This window comes from Acinonyx jubatus, chromosome B2, assembly GCF_027475565.1.
Source record: "Acinonyx jubatus isolate Ajub_Pintada_27869175 chromosome B2, VMU_Ajub_asm_v1.0, whole genome shotgun sequence".
NCBI lineage: Eukaryota > Metazoa > Chordata > Mammalia > Carnivora > Felidae > Acinonyx > Acinonyx jubatus.
Window position 1 is genome coordinate 20,687,972 of NC_069385.1, and position 19,049 is coordinate 20,707,020.

The 19,049-nt window shown below is 40.3% G+C and overlaps 1 protein-coding gene across 5 annotated transcripts in view; it reads left to right on the top strand.

The window, feature by feature from the left end:
* The window catches only part of EPM2A (EPM2A glucan phosphatase, laforin), a 157,879-nt gene that overhangs the window by 101,273 nt on the left and 37,557 nt on the right, over positions 1-19,049 (top strand). For 2 of the 5 annotated variants that reach the window (XM_053222135.1, XM_027056701.2), the window contains one exon: positions 2,274-4,669. The exons of 2 other annotated variants lie outside the window; for them this stretch is intronic. In XM_053222135.1, coding sequence (XP_053078110.1) covers positions 2,274-2,551 — 278 coding nt within the window. In that variant the 3' untranslated portion in view covers positions 2,552-4,669. Of the gene's footprint in view, positions 1-2,273; positions 4,670-19,049 lie in introns of those variants that run through there. One more of the 5 variants, XM_027056702.2, reaches the window with a different exon arrangement.

The window sequence follows — 19,049 nt, forward strand, 5'->3', positions numbered from 1 at the left end:
TAACCGACTGAGCCACCCCAGGTTCCCCTAGTCAGTAATCTTATAATATTGTGTGGTGACAGATGGTAACTACACCTATTGTGCTGAGCATAGCATGTAGTATAGAATTGTCCAATTACTGGGTTGTACCCCTGAAACTAACATCGTATGTCAGCTGTATTTCAAGAAAATAAATTTGTTTTCAGCTCATCTCCTGGCAAAGTACACGGTAGCTGGAGAGGCGGCTGTAACAGGGAGCTTGGCACGTGATGCCAGCTGTGGCAGGAGCAGGAAGAGCCCGGCTTCACAGTTTGCTGTATGGTCATTCCCTTCCCAGCCAGTATTACTTGGGCTACACCTCTAACACCCCTTCCGCAGAACAAAAGCCTTGCACGTGGGCAGGCCTCACCCTTGTTGGCAGGGCTGCTCAAGCATATTTTGGAAGTTTTGCCTCTTCTGATCTCCCAGCTCACATGGTAAGTCAAGTACACAGTACTCTCCCTGAGGCACGCAATGAGACAGCTCTCTGGTGCATATGACATTTTGCATCTTTCCATCTCCAGTGATATGTGACTGCCTCTGGGGAAGTGCCATGAGCAGCTGCCTGTATGGGATGCCCCCCCCCCCCCCCCCCCGCAGCTCTAACCTCAGAGTACCCCACAGCCTAGTGAGGAAGTGCAAATCGGTTACAGTTGATGGCTGGGTTTGGACCTGCAAACTCAAGTGGCACAGAGGAGCTGGTGTGTCCCCACCTCAGATGCCCTCGGCGATCAGGCAGGGAGCACGAACGTATGGCAACAGGCAGTAGGAGGAGATGGAGCCTGAGGAACTGCGAAGGGTGCCCTGACTAAAGACATTCCAGTCAGAAATGGCCCTAAACTGCTGTGTGGGACCTGTAGCTTTAGATGCCTTGGAAAGCGATGAATAGAATGTCAGCAGCAAACGTAGAATATTGTACTGGCTTCCATGTAGATGTTTCTGCTCCTGTCTCAGAGCAAGGTGAGCCTGAGGCTAAGGTGGACCCACCCCAGACGGAGGGGCAAGTGAGAGGGTCTTCAAACCATGATGGGGTCTTGTAACATCTATCTGTTCTTCTGAGATGCTGACCCCTGATTCCCATGTGTTGTGTTGACCTCTTAAGGGGCACTTGCATTTTAAAAGAGGACATCTAAAGAGGGAAGTCTAAACTTACTTCAGTGGTTCTCATGACCTCGCGGCTCACTCCACCATGGAATTCCAGGCCTCCGTGAGGATCTGCATTGAAATCATTTGAGGGGGGGGTTTCCCCCACCTTTCCAGTTATCCAGGGGGGTAGCAACGTGAAGCGCCATTGTGCCCCTGTGAATTCGAGAACACAGAGTAGCTAGAGCGTGTCAAGTCACAGGCACAGAATCCAGGTTAGGTAATCCGTATAGTTTCCTTCTTTCATTCCCCTTTGAAATAATTTATAGTGACCGTCATCCACCCCCAACCGCCCTGCCACAAATTTACTCTCTTTGCTCTGAGAACCTGTGTGCAAAAGAAACTCCAGGCATCTAGGAGTTTGATGACTTAAGGGGGCTCCTGCCTCTCATGAGATAAGAGAGTCCAGCAGGCCTGAGCAGACCATTGCCTATGCTTTCAGTGTGTAAAAGAGAAGACATTTGATCACCTGATAATCAAAATAATAGTCACGAGGTGATAATAACTATAATCACAGTTGCACAGCAAAGGAGAAATGGAATCATTTCAATACTCACTGGTTCATGAGGGAACAAATGAATGATCGTTTATCACATGTGTATCAATTAATGTTAGCATCTCATTGGCCAAATGAAAATTAGCATATATTGAGTGAAGAAGATTGACTCCTTTGACGAACATGGATTAATTCTGTGTTTTGCATTTATCCCGAAGATCCATTTGGATTAAAGAAAGTCCAGGTGAAATCCTCTAAATCTCTGCCCAATCTGTACAAGCCAATCTGATAGATGTAAAAATCCATTCTTCTGACTATAGACAGTGGTTAACTGTTCTTTGAAAGGAAAGTTGCGCCGATGCAGAAGTCACTCAAAGCAAAAGCAAGTGAAGGTTCAGAGCTGATCCATTGCCTCTGGAGGGCTCTTTCTGCTTTATCATTAGCGGGCTTTGATATCATCTCACCTTCTCCGTCAAAACAAAGGAATGGAGCCAGCTCTAACGTCCCCGCCTCTCTCTGCATGGCACTGATTTCACCAGGCGCTGCAGGACTTATTATTAGTGGCGATATTGGGGTTCGTTATTCATGTGTATGTGCTGTGCTTTCTCAATCCCAGGCCGAGTACAGATGCTGCCTCAGGCTGTCTGTCTCCTCCACGCACTGCTCGAGAATGGACACACCGTGTACGTTCACTGCAACGCCGGGGTCGGCCGGTCCACCGCAGCCGTGTGCGGCTGGCTCCAGTATGTGCTGGGCTGGAATCTGAGGAAGGTGCAGTACTTCCTCATGGCCAAAAGGCCGGCTGTGTACATTGATGAAGACGCATTGGCCCGGGCAGAAGAAGATTTTTTTCAGAAATTTGGGAAGGTTCGTTCTTCCGTGTGTAGTGTGTAGATGGCCCATCTGCCTCCCCACCCTCCCGATGTCCTTCGGAACCCAGTTTCCTTAGGTGACGTCAGTGGAAAGACCTAGAAACGAAGATTCCATCAGAACTAACAAGACTGGTCACTTGGCTTTTCCCACAACCCGCCCCCTCTAGTCTGGGGCTGACTTTCTATTATGCTTTGGTTGGACTGTATTTTCTTTGAAATGTTTTACAGTGGAAATTGTGACTGACACATGAGAAAAAGCCACAAGCAATTGCGCTGTGCAGTGTTCTAGCATCAGACAGAAAAGTAATGCATCAAGTTCCTGCTGCCTGCCTGCACACCAGCCCTTTGCTTTACAGTTGCTGGATTTGTTGTGCGAATTAATGACCACATCTTCTTGCTGCATTGTAATGTGACAGGCAGGATTGTAGATTTGGTCACTTGTGTGTTGATACATACATACACACACATACACACATACACACACACAGGTGCATCGCTTTCCTGCTCAACTGAATTGAAATGATAAAATGAGAGCTGGTCAGTTGCCAGAGAAGGGAATAGGGGGAGAGGCCTGGGCTGTGACGAAGGAAGAGCTCACACTGACTGAAAAGTGATGGCTTTCTAGACTTCGTGTTGGCATCCTGCTTCACAGTGGTTCAAGTTGGTTCTAGGGAATCACCTTTCTTCTCTACCCACAACCCTGTGTGACAACCAAAGGAGAGTTATTGTCTGTCTCCTTGTTTTAGTTGAGGTTCAAGGAGCATTGATGGCTTGCCCGAGGTCTGAGGGCTAGTCGGGGGCCAGCTGGTGTTTAAAACCCACGTTGAGGTGACTCAGTGCTTTCAACACAACTTGTCTTTTCAGCACAGTATAGTGGATTCTGTTTCTCTCAGAATAGGGTCAGTTTTTCTGCAGCAGTGTCTACAGCGAGAAATGGAACATCATTCTGATTAGTTGCCAGAGAATTTAGGAAAGTGGTTATGTTTTGGGCAACCTAATTTGAAATATGATGAGCTGTCTCAACACCCAAGTGGCCGGAGCCATCGCTCAAGAGGGGAGCTGTCCTACCAAAAGAGCCCCAATCCATGAATAATTGTTGCACAGTTTAGGAGCCATCCTGTTTCAGCCCTCAGTTTAAAACAATACGTAGTTAACTGTGCCTCCAGGATATCTAGCTCACTACCCTAGGTTCTGTAGGAAATACAAAGATTAACAAGACTTTGCCTTCGAAAGGGTCGCAGCACAGAAACAGCCGTGTGTTCAGTCAACCACACTGCAGGATCGAACCACGAATGATATGCCAGAATAGGGGAAAGGAGAAGTAACTTTTATTGGGTGCCTCGTGTGTGTCAGGTGCTTTACAATTTTAATTTAACTTTCACAGTACCCTATGAGGGCGGTTCGTTACTTCTGATACATAGATGAGGAAACGAAGGCTCAGATAGTTAAATCAGCTGCCCAGCATCACATGGTGAATAAATAGAGGAAATGAAATACAAAGCTTGGTTCGTCTGATTCAATGCCTGTGCTTTTTCTATTAAGTTACAATGCCTGTTTATTTTTCTGCTCCTTTTTTTCTTCCATAATTATTTATTGGTAGATATGAGAGACTGTGAATTAGGACGTATGGGGGACACATGGGTAAGTTCCCTGGAGTTCAGAGGAGGGAGGGGTGTCCTCACTGTGGGACTCGCGGGATGACTTTTGATTTGTCAGAGAAGGCCAGACAGCTCACATTTCTCCTGCAAGTTTACAAAGTTAAATTTATAAGGCAGGATTGAGTATTATGAAATCTAGCTCCCTTGCTAAAAATAACTAGAGATAACTATTGTATCCAAGTAACCCATTTATGATCATAATGTGTTGTGTAAAACTCAGTCTTAAAAATGGAATATTTCTAATTATGTGTGTGTGTACATGTGTGTGAGAATTTCTTTAATGCCTAAGAAGTTCAGCTATGTAACCACCACTATAGAAAGACCCCTATGGATGGATTTTCTTCCTTTTTCTCCTGATAGGCAAAATCAGTTTAGTGCTATTAAAGAATGTTTTAGAATAACCTCTCTTGTCCTCAATAAATGGATGTCTGATGTATTTGAAAATCACCTGGAATTTTGCTAAATAAAAGCATTAAAAATGACCTCTGATTGGGGCACGTGGGTGGCTCAGTCGGTTAAGCGTCAGATTCTTGATTTCAGCTCAGGTCATGATATCACAGTTCGTGAGTTCAGATCAGGTCATGATCTCATGGTTCATGAGTTTGACCCTCACATCAGGTTCCGTGCTGAGTGCAGAGCCTGCTTGGGATTCTCTCTCTCTCTCTGTCTTTCTGTCTCTCTCAAAATAATAAGCTTTGACCTCTGTTTATAGGATTAATTTTTTTTATTAATTTAATCTGAAATCCAGGAGAACATACTGTGTTTCCCTATTTGTAGAAGAAACAGGCAGCTGAGCTAAATTGTTTTTTCCTTGTCACTCTTATTTTTTCGGTCGTTGATGAAAATCGGCAGTTACAGGACAAAAGGAAGACAAAGGTGAGGGCACCACAAAGAAGTGAGGATGAAAACCTCAAAAGTGTGTCACAGAAAATCAAAGCAGAAACCGTGCCATTAACTGCTTGTCACTGGCATTAACCAAACTTTCCAGTCACAGATTTCTTAAAGAAAAGCAAAATCTCACTCATGGTTAAGAAATGTCCAAATAAGTTTGCGTCTTTAAGCTTGAATCATTGTCCCTCAAATATTTTGTGTGTAATATTAGGAAATATCTAGAAAAATAAACCTTTTTTGACCAACTTAAGGTGTGGGTGAAATAACGATGAAAAAAAAAATGTGGTTAGGACCTTGGAAACAGAGTATGAAAGGCAGGCTGTGAAGATGAGTTAGAAAGGAGAACTTGCCACACAGGAAAAACACCGAGTCGCAGTGTTCAGAAGTTACAACTGAGAGGCTCTTTACAGATGACCTAGTTAATTCCTTTATTTGACACAGGAGCAAACTATCACTCAGAGACACCAAGCCACAATTCCTGGGGCAAGAGCTTGAATTGACAGCCAGAGGGAAGGGAAAAGCTGGGAAGACGAATCGCAGAATTTATTCAGATTTACTGAAGGGTTACAGCAGAATTCATGAGCGAGAACAGCCAGGACCGTGTGTGGGGAAGGATTAATGGAAAATGGAGCAAGCGGAAGAAAAATGGCTAAAATGAGAAAAAGCAAAGGGCAATGGAATTTCCAAAGGAAGAAAAGGCAGGGATTTCCTTTCACAAAGACTGTCCTGGGAGATTGAGAGGGAAGGTGTGATGGGAGGAACAGGGGTGAGATGAGGTCATGTTCCCAGCAGAGGGGGGCACACTCTGTGTCCACTGACTTCCCTTTGGGACCAGATTTCAGCAGGAAAAAGGGGCAGCTGGATGTGATGTGCTGACCCCAAAGTGGCTTGTTACCTATAAGGAAAAAAGAAGGTGCCATTGGAGACGGGACTGAGACTAAACAGGACAGTGTGGGTTAAGCCACCTCTCACTTTAATAACAATAACTGAAGTAATAGTAAGGGGAGGAGGAAGGACCACAGTAACAACTTCATTCATTCTAACAATAAAAATGGCAATAAGAGTAACAGGAAGAGGAAGGATAACAGCAAAAAAGTAACAAATTCTAACAGTAACAACAGCAATAATAGTAACAGGAAGAGGAAGGACAATAGTAGCAACTACTTTGGTCATTCTAACAATAATCATGGCAAAATTGCTAAAGGTAAGAGATAAGACAATGGTAATAACAACTTCACTCTCTCCTTCCCCAACCCATTGCTCCAAAGTCTGTTCCTTATTCGGTTACTGGTGCTCAGGACTGAACCTCAGAGCCATTCTTCACTCCTGTCTTTCATTCAAATATCACATTCAATCCATCAGGATAACTTGGCACTTCTCTTGTCAAAGCATCTAGAGACTATCTACGTTTTACCTCCTCCACTGACCAACTCTGGTCAGAGCCAGTTTGATCTCTAGACTGGACTCTGGAAACAGCATCCTTATTAGTCTCTCTGATCTCTTCTTCCTCAAATCTACTCTCACCTAGTGGCCAGGGTGATCCTATAAAATGTATGTCAGATCATGTCATTCCTGTGCTCAAAACCTCCAATGACTTGCCATGTTATTCAGGGTGCAAGCAAAAGCCCTCCTGGGACACGTACACCGGTCCTCTGTTACATCTGTGACCTCCTCTCCCACGGCCTCCCAGCTCATCCTGCTGTAGCCGCACAGGCCTTCTTGCTCTTTGAGTACTCCAGGCTGGCTCCTACCACAGGGCAATTGTACTTGCTTCTCTGTCTGCCTGGTGTGCTGGCTCAGGCTCTTACCTCCTCCAGGGATGCCTCTCTGGGCCAGCCTATCAACAGCTGCCATGTCCAACCCCAGCCCTCCCTCTCCTCATTGTCTGCTTCCTTTCTGCATGTGGAACTTAGTATTGGCCCATACATTACATAATTTGCTTATTTGTTTTATTGTCTGCATCCTTTCGCTACAATGTCAGCCTCAGAAGGGCCACAGTTTAGATTGTTTTGTTTGGTGACTCACCTAGAGTGCCTCTGTCGGAGCCTGGATTATAGTCCAGGGTGCAGGCCAAGAATAGCTAGTAACTGTTGAGAGCATCCGTGTTTCATGTACTGTTCTCTATGCTTTATGCATATCAGCTTATTTCAGTTTCCCACCACTGCTATGAGGTACATACTGTCATAGCCCCTATTTTGCAGATAAGAAAACTAGAAGCGTAGAGAAAACATTAACTTGTTCTAAGTAAGACAGTTTCATCCCTGGTCTGGGGGAGTAATCTGATGACCTCCCTGTATAAACACTGGGCATAGTATGTGTGTTGCTTTGCTGGGGCGGCCTTTAAGAAGTACCACAAATAGGGTGGCTTAAACAGCAGACATTTACTGTTTTACCATCTTGGAGGCTACAGGTCTGAGAACAAGGTATCAGCAGGGCTGGTTCCTTCTGCGGGATGTAAGGGAGGATCTGTTCCCAGACTGTCTCTGAGTTTGCTGTCAGTTCCTTGGTTGGTAAAAGCATCATCCTGGCCTCTGCCTTCATCTTCACATGGTCTTGTCCCTGGGCGTATGTCTGTGTTCAAATTTCCCCTTTTTGTAAGGGTGCAAGTCACTTTGGAATAGTGGTTCCCCCCCCGCCATCCCCAACTCCAGTATGACCTTGTCTTAACTAGTTATATCCAAATGATGTCACATTCTGAGCTATTAGAGGTTAGGACTTCAACATATGAATTTTTGGGGGGAGGGACATAAGTCAAACCATACAACTACCTCTACAGTAAACAGCTACAGTAAACTACAGTAAACAGCTACCTGAAGTCTATGGAAAGTGAAAAAACCCCAAGTAGGTTGGAGGAGAGTGGCAATTTGGAAGGAGGGACCCGGACGGCCAAGTTTTCCTTTTTATAGGTATTAACCTGATGTCAGGCCACATTTATAGTATTGCTAAGACAGCTAAACACTGACAGAAAACCTTCTCATTTTTGGTTCAGGGATCCAGACTTGAGCAAAAAAAAAAATAATAATAAGCCTTTCCCAGGTGACACAGATTAGTACCGGAAAAAAACGTGCTTTACCATGGGCCCCTGAGATACTGGAAGAATTTCTGAGGGCTTCTGGATAAAGTTCTCTCATCCTGGAGAAAGAAAGAACTACAGGCAGAGACGCTCTTTCTTCCTTTGGTGTGTGGATGTGTGATCCCAGCTAATAGAATCATGCTCCTACCAGCCCGGGAATAAGCCGTCATAAAAGGACAGAGGAGAGAGACTGACGAAGCTGGAGGTACCTGCTAAGTTACCCTTGAAATCTACCCACCTTCTTGGCTTCCTGTTGTGTATGATGGTGTTCTTCTTTGTGTTTGAGTTAGAGTTGTGTTTTCTGTTGTTTATAGCAGAAGGCATTGTAATTGGTACGCTACCAATACATGCATTCTAGTTTTAAAGTAGTAGTTATTTTTGTCATAACTTGTAGCATGAAAACACATTTTGATCCTGATATAATTTGAACAGCTTATGTTTTACATTTTGCTTCTCCTGGGGGCAGTGCCCAAAAGTGGGTTTCAGAGGATAGTTCCTAAAAGGAAGATGGAAACTCTTGAATTATGACCTGCAATTTGAAATCTTGTGATGGAGAAAAGCCATTTGAGGTGGATTTATTAGACTTCAGGACATGTATATATTTGGGATTTGTAGTTCTTGTCCTTTAAGCAATGGTTCTTATGTAGCTAGCTGAAAGCCAACTCCAAATGGAAGATATTGAAAGTTCTCCATTTTTTGGACAGTAGACAAATATGCTCCATAGAATTACACCTTCAGATAGTCTCCAAGCCTTATATGAAACAGGTAATCGTAATATCTACCTAAGTAGCTAGAAAAAAGTGAAATGGATGGAGCTGGCTTGAGGTTTATGACTTCTTCTTCCTACCTTTAGACATAAATTATACTGAGTATAAAGGTTCAGAAAGAAGAAGAAGAAAGCGAGGGGGAGGAGGAAGAGAAGGAGGAGAAGCAAGCAGAGGAAGAAGCAATAAAAACAAGAGATTTTTTACAAATGGAATCATTAGCCCCTGAACATATGAATTGGGTTTTCTCATTTAAAAGTAGAACTCTCAAGTAGAAATTTAAATGAGAGAAACTTTAGACGATTCACATGACAATGTTTAGTGTTTCCAGTTATACACTTACATTATAAACTTAGAACAAGTTCTTATCTAATAAAACATATTCAAAAATCTAGTACAACTCACATTCAAAACATTCTTTGGTTGAATAATGAGCTGTTTTTTCCCTTAGGTAAGGTCATCGAGAGTATGGTAAAAATGTATTTGTATGTTTCATATCATTGGTCTTGTACCAAGAAGCTCTTTGATCACTTTTTAAAGATGTTCTCATAATCATTTTTATTTGTTTGTTTATCTTTGATTTCTTAGCAGTAATTTAGTGTGGACATAAAATATGTGGTTAACATACAGTCTAGTAGGAGTGGAATAGTTAAAAAGTTAAGCGTTGGGCTCCTGTAACTAGAGGGTATGATAGGATTTCCAAGAATCTGTCCATGGGGAAAAACCTTTAAGCTTAATGCAATCTGAAAGTTATCATTAGACCAAAGGACAGAAACTCACGAATAAATTCCAGACAGCCAAGAGTCAGAAAATGTGGGGTCATTCAAATAAAAGGATAAATTCCTGTCCCATAATTGTATCAGGCACTATACCAGTATTACTAAAGGAAATAATACTTAGCATTCAGTGAATAGGATGGCTGTCATTTAAAACCTGAACTGTAACCAATTAGTATTAAATGATCTGGCATAGCATCAGAATGGTATGGATTATAAAGGAGAAATTCGGAAGAAACTGGACAGTGATAGAATAGAGAGCTGGACCTAGAACAGCACAGAATACGTAACTGTCATTGTCACACCTATCAAAGCTTCCATTAATTCTTAGAGAAAACTCAGAATTCACGGAAGGCAATTTAGTTGGCTTTATATGGTTGTTTAGTAAAATGAAATATATTTTCATTCAGTAGAGATCCTCTTCTTGCCCTCTAAAGTTAAATGACAAATCCCAAAGTGGATTTATGTTCCAGACAATTTCAGTGAAGATTTTGTATTGTGGACAAACAAGGTAACCATCCTCTATTTCTTACAGAATGGTGTTCAAACAAAGCCTATATCTGCCCAGTACCTCACAAGTTCAGGGACGTAAGCCATTTCTGTATATAGTGATTACTGATGTATTTGAGCTTATTTCTATTTGCTTAGCTTTTATTTAAAAATTATTTTTGCTTTTTTTTTGTTTTATTTTCTCCTGTCTTGTTTTTATTTTTGACTTTAATGATTTCTTCTCCCTTACAAGGAAAGAACTTTGACATTGACTTATATCCACTGGTCTTTGCCTTCCTTCATGTTGAAATTATTATAATTATAAGATGTTTTTGATATACTTTCTCTTTTCTATCTTAGCTTAAAAAATCTGTTAGATATGGCAAAGAAAATATTTGTGAGGGCACATGCTAGACTTAAAATTACACCATCCCATTTTTACTCTCTTATGTTCTCTCAACTTCCATTAAAATCGAGAACATGAAGCCCAGTGACTCTCAAGTTACTGGAAGATGAACATATTATTATCCACCTCCCCTGAGGTTCTCCATCTCCTCATTGCCACAGCTTTCTTTCCTTTCCTTCATCCACTGGCACGTTTCCAAAAGCGTTTCATGCTGAAGTAGCTTATCTGCTGGGTAATCCTTCCTACCTTTCTCTTCATTGTGGCAGGTGGAATTCTGCCTTCAAATTTTACATTGTAATTTCCATTCAGATGTCAGGAGGTAGAGTATGTTTGCCACTTTAAATCAGAGTTTTCTCGATCATTATCGATCGGTACCAGTGACACCCAAATCTCAATCTCGGCTCTAAAGCCCTTTCTTGGGGTCTAGGGCTCTATATCAAAAATTTTTCCTAAACATTTTTACTTGGACATCTCCCAGTAAATATGCCACAAGCCAAAGTTTTCTTTCTTTTGCCAAGTCTCCCATTTTGTTGTTGTTGTTGTTGTTGGGCAGACTATGGCAACACCTTCTCTCCAGTTGCTCAAGTCAGAAAACTGAATGTCATTTTTGTCATCTCCTTTCCATTTAGCCCTCTTATAACCACTCAACAAGTTCTTTCAATTATACCTCCCACATATCTCTTAGCAATGTCCACTCCCAACTATCAACTCTGACATAATTTAATAAAGGATCCTGACTTACCTTTCTTCTGCCATTCTTACTCCTTTCTGGTCCATTCTTTACATTGCTACCAGAGAAACCTTTGTCAAACTCAACTCTGATACTGTCTCTTTCTCGTTCAACATTTCCCAATGCCTCCCCATTGTTCTTGGGAAAAAGTAAAGAGTTCCAATTGTGACATATAAGGCACTTTATGATCTAGACCATGCCTTTGCCTCTAGTTTCTCTTGTTATTCCTAAGTCCCCCAAGAGTACTCTTCAGTGACAGTGAGTTACTTAAATGTTCTAAGACCTTTGTGCCTTCTGGTTTTTGCACATGCTCTTTCCTCTGCCTGGCGTCCTCTTTCCTCCCATCTATGTGTGGCCAACATCAACTCATCCTTTAGGTCTCCAAAGTGACCCTCTTTGCGATATCTTCAAGACTCTCATGAGTCTTCAAGGTTACTCCTGTCAGACATTTTCATGAGACCCCATGTTTGTTGCTCTTGAAGCACTTAGCACCCTGCACTATAACATCTTTAGGACTTAAAAATAGCACTTAACAACATAGGCTCTTGAGCACTCCCATGTTATGTAAGCCAAATACTTCTTTGAATCCTGTGCCCAGATCTAATTTATATTGTATCTAAGAGACATGTGAGGAATATATTTCATGAAAGCTTTTTTAAAATGTAAGTTAATGATTGGGGTAACTTACTTAATGAAAATACTATCAAAGGTTTGCTTTTGTTCTTTTTTTGTTTTAAGCATTTTAACAACTATTTCTATATATGCTACTAGTATTTAACAATATTAGATCATAACAAGTATCATATACCAACATCAGAAAGCCATGATCCTATAAAATATTATTTTGCATTTTCAACCCAGTCTCTTGCTGACAATTGCATGTATTCAATTCCTTTATGGTTTGTCATCATGGGCTAACACTGATGACCTTCCCAAAAGAATAGCCTTATGAAGTACACTGCTATGTGCACTAAGAATATTTTTGATTGTATTACATGGCACAGTATTCTCCCAGTAAGTGATCTCATGGAAGAAATTTTCTTCTGGCCAGGGAGTTAAGCACAGTTGTTATTTCCCTGAGCAATAAAAAAATAATACTTTATGCAACTGTGAAGCTTACTAATAATTATGTTTTCCTCTTCTCAGTAACAGTTAGGATTATGTAGGATATTTTTTTGAATTAACTTTACTCCTTGGCCTGCTTTGTATTTCCACCCATTTTTACCACATTGCCTTATCCATTATAAATGTCATATTTAAATAATCCCTTTTGAAGGAAGAGAGGTACCTATAAATACACACGTAAAATAGTTGCCCTGCAATTGATACATTCAATGTAATCTCTATCAAAATACCAATAGTGGGGCACCTGGGTGCCTCAGTTGGTTAAGTGTCTGACTCTTGATCTCAGCTCAGGTCTTGATCTCAGTGTTGTGAGTTACAGCCCCGTGACACTCTAAGTAGAACATCTAAGTGGACTTAGATCCCACTTAAAAAATACCAATAGTATTTTTCACAGAGCTAGAACAAATAATCCTAAAGTTTGCATGAAACCACAAAAGACTCTAAATAGCCAAAGTAATCTTGAGAAGGAACAACAAAACTGGAGGCATCGCAATCCCAGATATTAAGATATATGCAAAGCTGTAGTAATCAAAACAGTATGGTACTGGCACAAAAATAGGCATATAGATTAATGGAACAGTATAGAGACCCCAGAAATGAATCCATGTTTTTATGGTCAACTAATCTATGACAAAGGAGGCAAGAATATACAAGGGTGGAAAAGAGTCTTTCCAAATAAATAGTGCTGGGAAAACTGGGTAGCTATGTTAAAGGAAGAAACCAAACCACTTTCTAACACTATAATAAACTTAAAATGGGTTGAAGACCTAAATGTGAGACTTGAACCATAAAACTCCTAAAAGAAAGCACAGGCAGTAATTTCTTTGACATTGGCTGTGGCAACATCTTTCTAGATGTCTCCTCAGGCAAGAGAAACAAAAGCAAAAATAAACTGTTGGAACTACAACAAAATGAAAAGCTTTTGCACAGCAAAGGAAACCGCCAACAAAATGAAAAGACAACCTATTGAATGGGAGAAGATATTTGCAAATGATGTATCTGAGAAGGGGTTAATACCCCAAATACAACCTATACAACTTACCCAACTCAACACCAAAACCCCAAATAATCCAATTTTATTTATTTTATTTATTTTTTTAATATGAAATTTATTGTCACATTGGTTTCCATACAACACCCAGTGCTCATCCCAACAGGTGCCCTCCTCAATACCCATCACCAACCCTCCCCTCCCTCCCACCCCCCATCAACCCTCAGATTGTTCTCAGTTTTTAAGAGTCTCTTATGCTTTGGCTCCCTTCCTCTCTAACTTTTTTTTTCCTTCCCCTCCCCCATGGTCTTCTGTTAAGTTTCTCAGGACCCACATAAAAGTGAAAACATATGGTATCTGTCTTTCTCTGTATGGCTTATTTCACTTAGCATCACACTCTCCAGTTCCATCCACGTTGCTACAAAAGGCCATATTTCATTCTTTCTCATTGCCACGTAGTATTCCATTGTGTATATAAACCACAATTTCTTTATCCATTCATCAGGTGATGGACATTTAGGCTCTTTCCATAATTTGGCTATTGTTGAGAGTGCTGCTATAAACATTGGGGTACAAGTGCCCCTATGCATCAGTACTCCTGTATCCCTTGGATAAATTCCTACCAGTGCTATTGCTGGGTCATAGGGTAGGTCTACTTTTAATTTTCTGAGGAACCTCCACACTGCTTTCCAGAGCGGCTGCACCAGTTTGCATTCCCACCAACAGTGCAAGAGGGTTCCCGTTTTTCCACATCCTCGCCAGCATCTATAGTCTTCTGATTTGTTCATTTTAGCCACTCTGACTGGTGTGAGGTGGTATCTGAGTGTGGTTTTGATTTGTGTTTCCCTGATGAGGAGTGACATTGAGCATCTTTTCATGTGCCTGTTGGCCATCTGGATGTCTTCTTTAGAGAAGTGTCTATTCATTTCTTCTGCCCATTTCTTCACCGGATTATTTGTTCTTCAGGTGTGGAGTTTGGTGAGCTCTTTATTTTGTCTGATATGTCATTTGCAAATATCTTTTCCAATTCCGTTGGTTGCCTTTTAGTTTTGTTGATTGTTTCCTTTGCAGTGCAGAAGCTTTTTATCTTCATGAGGTCCCAATAGTTCATTTTTGCTTTTAATTCCCTTACATTTGGAGATGTGTCAAGTAGGAAATTGCTGCAGCTGAAGTCAGAGAGGTTTCTTCCTGCTTTCTCTTCTAGGGTTTTGATGGTTTCCTGTCTCACATTCAGGTCCTTCATCCATTTTGAGTTTATTTTTGTGACTGGTGTAAGAAAGTGGTCTAGTTTCAATCTTCTGCATGTTGCTGTCCAGTTCTCCCAGCACCATTTGTTAAAGAGACTGTCTTCTTTCCATTGGATATTCTTTCCTGCTTTGTCAAAGATTAGTTGGCCATACTTTTGTGGGTCCAATTCTGGAGTCTCTATTCTATTCCATTGGTCTATGTGTCTGTTTTTTGTGCCAATACCATGCCAAAGATGATTACAGCTTTGTAGTCGAGGCTAAAGTCTGGGATTGTGATGCCTCCCGCTTTGGTTTTCTTCTTCAATATTACTTTGGCTATTCGGGGTCTTTTGTGGTTCCACACAAATTTTACGATTGCTTGTTCTAGCTTCGAGAAGAATGCTGGTGTAATTTTGATTGGGATTGCATTGAATGTGTAGATAGCTTTGGGTAGTATTGACATTTTAACAATATTGATTCTTCCAAAATAATCCAATTTTAAAAATGGGCAGATGACCTAAGGAGACATTCTTCCAAAGAAGAAATACAGGTGGCCAATAGTCACGTGAGAAGATGCTCAACATCACTAATCATCAGGGAAATGCAAATCAAAACCACAATGAGATAGTACCTCACACTGATCAGAATGGCTAGAATCAAAGTGACAAGAAACAACAAGCATTAGCAGGGATGTAGAGAAAAGGAAATCCTTGTGCCCTGTTGGTGGGAATGTAAATTGGTGCAGCCACTGTGGAAAACAGTATGGTGGTTCCTCAAAAACTAAAAATAGAAGTACCATATGATCGCGTAATGTTACTACTGTGTATTTACCCAAAAAACCCCAAAACACTAATTCAAAAAAATGTATGCATCCCTGTGTTTATTGTAGCATTATTTACAATAGCTAAGATATAAAAGTGACCTAAGTGTCCATTGATACATGTATGGATAAAGAAGATGTAATATATGTACAGAATGGAATATTATTGAACAACAAAAAAGAATGAGATCTTGCTATTTATGACAGCATGGATGGGCCTAGGGGGTATTATGTTCAGTGAAATAAGTCAGAGAAAGACAAATACCATATGATTTCACTTATAAGTGGAATCTAAAAAACAAAATGAACAAAGAAACAGACTCATAAATACAGAGAACAAACTGATGGTTGCCAATAAGGAGGGGGAATCTCTGAAACTAATATTACACTGTATGTTAATTAACTGGAACTTAAATACAAAGCATTAAAAAAAAGAAGGGAGGAGGACAAGGGAAGGGTAGAATAGGTAAAGGAGATTAAGATTACAGATTTACAGTCATAAAATAAGTCATGAACATGGAAAGTACAGCATAGTTAAGATAGTCAATAATGTGATAATGTTGTATGGTGACAGTAATTACACTTCCGTGGTGAGTACTGTGTGATGTTTGGAATTGTCAAATCACTAGGTTGTGTACCTGAAACTAATATAACATGGTATGTCAACTATATTTCAATTGTAAATATTTAAAAAATCAGAGAAACAGAGGGGTGGCTCAGTCGGTTGAGCGTCCGACTTCGGCTCAGGTCATGATCTCGCGGTCTGTGAGTTCGAACCCCGCATCGGGCTCTGTGCTGACAGCTCGGAGCCTGGAGCCTGTCTCAGATTCTGTGTCTCCCTCTCTCTCTCTGCCCCTCCCCTGCTTATGCTCTGTCTCTCTCTCTGTCAAAAATAAATAAACATTAAAAAAATTAAAAAAATAAAAGAAACAAAAGGAAATAACAAAGAGAGAAACACTATTAACATTCTGTCATATTCTGTCTAACCCTTTGTTTCCATCTGTGGGTGTGGATATGTATTTTGCAATATACATATAAAATCATATTTTATAGAAAAATAGTGCCATGTTGAAGCGGTGGCACCACATACAGACTGACATCATGAATACTATTGGTATATATGTCAAGAAAAGGTGAAGTGTCATACATGTTTCAGGGTAAAACTCTAACTTTTGGAAATGAAGGTACTCTCAAAATAGTATAGTCCTTTACCCTTCACCTTATGGACACAAACATCAGAGGATTGTCTAAAACCTACAGAAGGTCTCCATGCTTATGTGTTAATTTCATTGATAGATGCATTGTCATGCTTAAGCTAGAATGAACTAGAATTTATGTCATTGTTGTAAATTTCCATTTTCCTTTTCGTTTTCTAACCCAACAATTTGCCTAGTATCTGTAATTACTCTTATAATCAGTGGAGTAAATAATCTGTTGTGACCACCTGTTCTTCCTCCATATATTCTGTTGAGCATAGAAACAGCTGCAGGCCTCAGAAAGTCATAAATAAAACTCATGACTAAAAGATTAGGCAGACCTGGTGACCCGCTACATTTCAGATGTCTGAGTAGTGGAATTCTCTCTTCCAGAGAAAACTGCAGACTTTATAGTCAGTGTTATTGCATTGTCAGTAGTCACTTTTAAAGTTAGCACCAAGTTGTAATTTTTTTTCCTATTCATAGTATATTATTTGCTCCAAGGGTAACCAAAATTTGTTAACTCGTTACTTAAAAAAGATTTATGTACACAGAAAAGTTTTGTATATTTTTAATATATTAAGCTGATGATTAGAAAATGGAGGTGACACTCTTTGGATGATACTGAATCATTACATATACAAACCAAACTGAGAAAGAAACCCTGTATATAGTCACTGGCAAGCAAAGATTGGAGTTGCGTGCAAAGAAAATTTATTTTATTATTTAGAAAATTGTTCTGGATGTGCATAAGGAATAACAACTGATATGAAACATGTTTGTTTTGCAAGGTGATTTTAAAATGTCCTAAGCAAATGTCCTAGTTTAGTTTGAAGAATTTGCCAATTTTCTTTCTCCAAGCATTACTTTCACAAAGATATTTGTAGTTAGTACAGAGTGTATCTTACCTCTTAGTGGTCTCTTTTCTTTCAGATCAAAAAGGACTTTGTGACCTATTTCGTTTTTGATTGTCATTTTTAATGACAGAAATAAAGGATACATAAATGAAATCCACATTTTAGTCAGGAGTCCATCTTCCCACAACTCATGGTAGAAATATTATCAATAAGATACTTTGCAAAAAGACAAAAGGGAGAAGCCTGGGTTAGTAGTAGTTCAAGTAAACACAATCGAGGTTATTTAAACGAGCTAGCCATTTGTTTTTGCTGCTAAAAAGGCTAACAAAATGATGGGTTGATTTATTATACACAAAAATGTACAATCAAGGTCCTGACCACACAAAACACAAAAATTTTGCTCTGATCACTAATCAATTAAAGGATTATGTTCAGTACTGTCAGCATATTTGAAGTAGGATATTGACATTTACAGAGTAGACAGTTTTCCAAAAGGGACTTCTGATGTCTTCAGAAGTACAGATGAAGAAAAGAAGCCCCCGAGATCTTTTTGCATTAGTACTTTCCTTTTGAACAATCATGCAAATGTTTCCTATCTTCTAAGTGTTGTGTGGGACTTCACTCACTTAGCTGTCACAGTGACTTTGTCCAGTGGACGTAAGTATCGAAATAGAAGGAAAGGAGCTTAGGAAGACTCACTTGGAGAAAAGAAGACCATGGAAAGAAATAACATTCTTTAAATGTTTGAAGGATTGGTATATAAATAAGGCAATTACCTTGTGCTTGCTGCCCCAGAGAGCAGAAGTAAGCTCCACGGTCAGGAATTATAGGGAGGTAGCTTTTCGCTTCCTTTAGCAAAGGACTCTCTAAGCAGAATTGGAAGATGAGAAATAGATTGCTTTGTGAGGTAAAGAGCTTCCCATCACTATGTTAGTTTAAACCAGAAGTTGAAACCTTTCCCTCCAAAAATATTTTAAAGAGGATTGATTACTGGATGGAAGATTTGATCATATGACTTCTGAGGTCCTTTTCATAGTTAACAATCTATGCTTCAAATTATTGATTTATGTCAACTTTCAATTTCCTCTTTTCCCCTGAACATTAGACATTACAAATTAACATTTACCAAGGCAACCAAAGGACATGGGAGCAAAGTACAAATGTTCTACGATGCTCAAAGAGCAAACAGTACTCATTGGCTCTTGCCACTTCCAAGTGATGTTGGAATAAACAGGGTAAAGAAAATGTACAGCCTAAATAAGTGAGAACATTCTGTAGCTCTGCAGAGGGTTTCACATTATGTGTGTAGGGAATACTGGAATAACTTGTGTGGGGCCAAATGGAGTGAGCTGAGGGTAGCTTCTTCTAAAGAAGAACTTTAAAGGACAAAGGGTTAGAGTCTGCAAGAGAGAATCTTTGCTACAGGAGTCAGCCCCTGAAATTATGTAGAGTTCACGTAGCTGGCTTGATTGGGTGTCAGTCGTCATTTCCATGTACCTCTGTGTAAGATTTTTATTC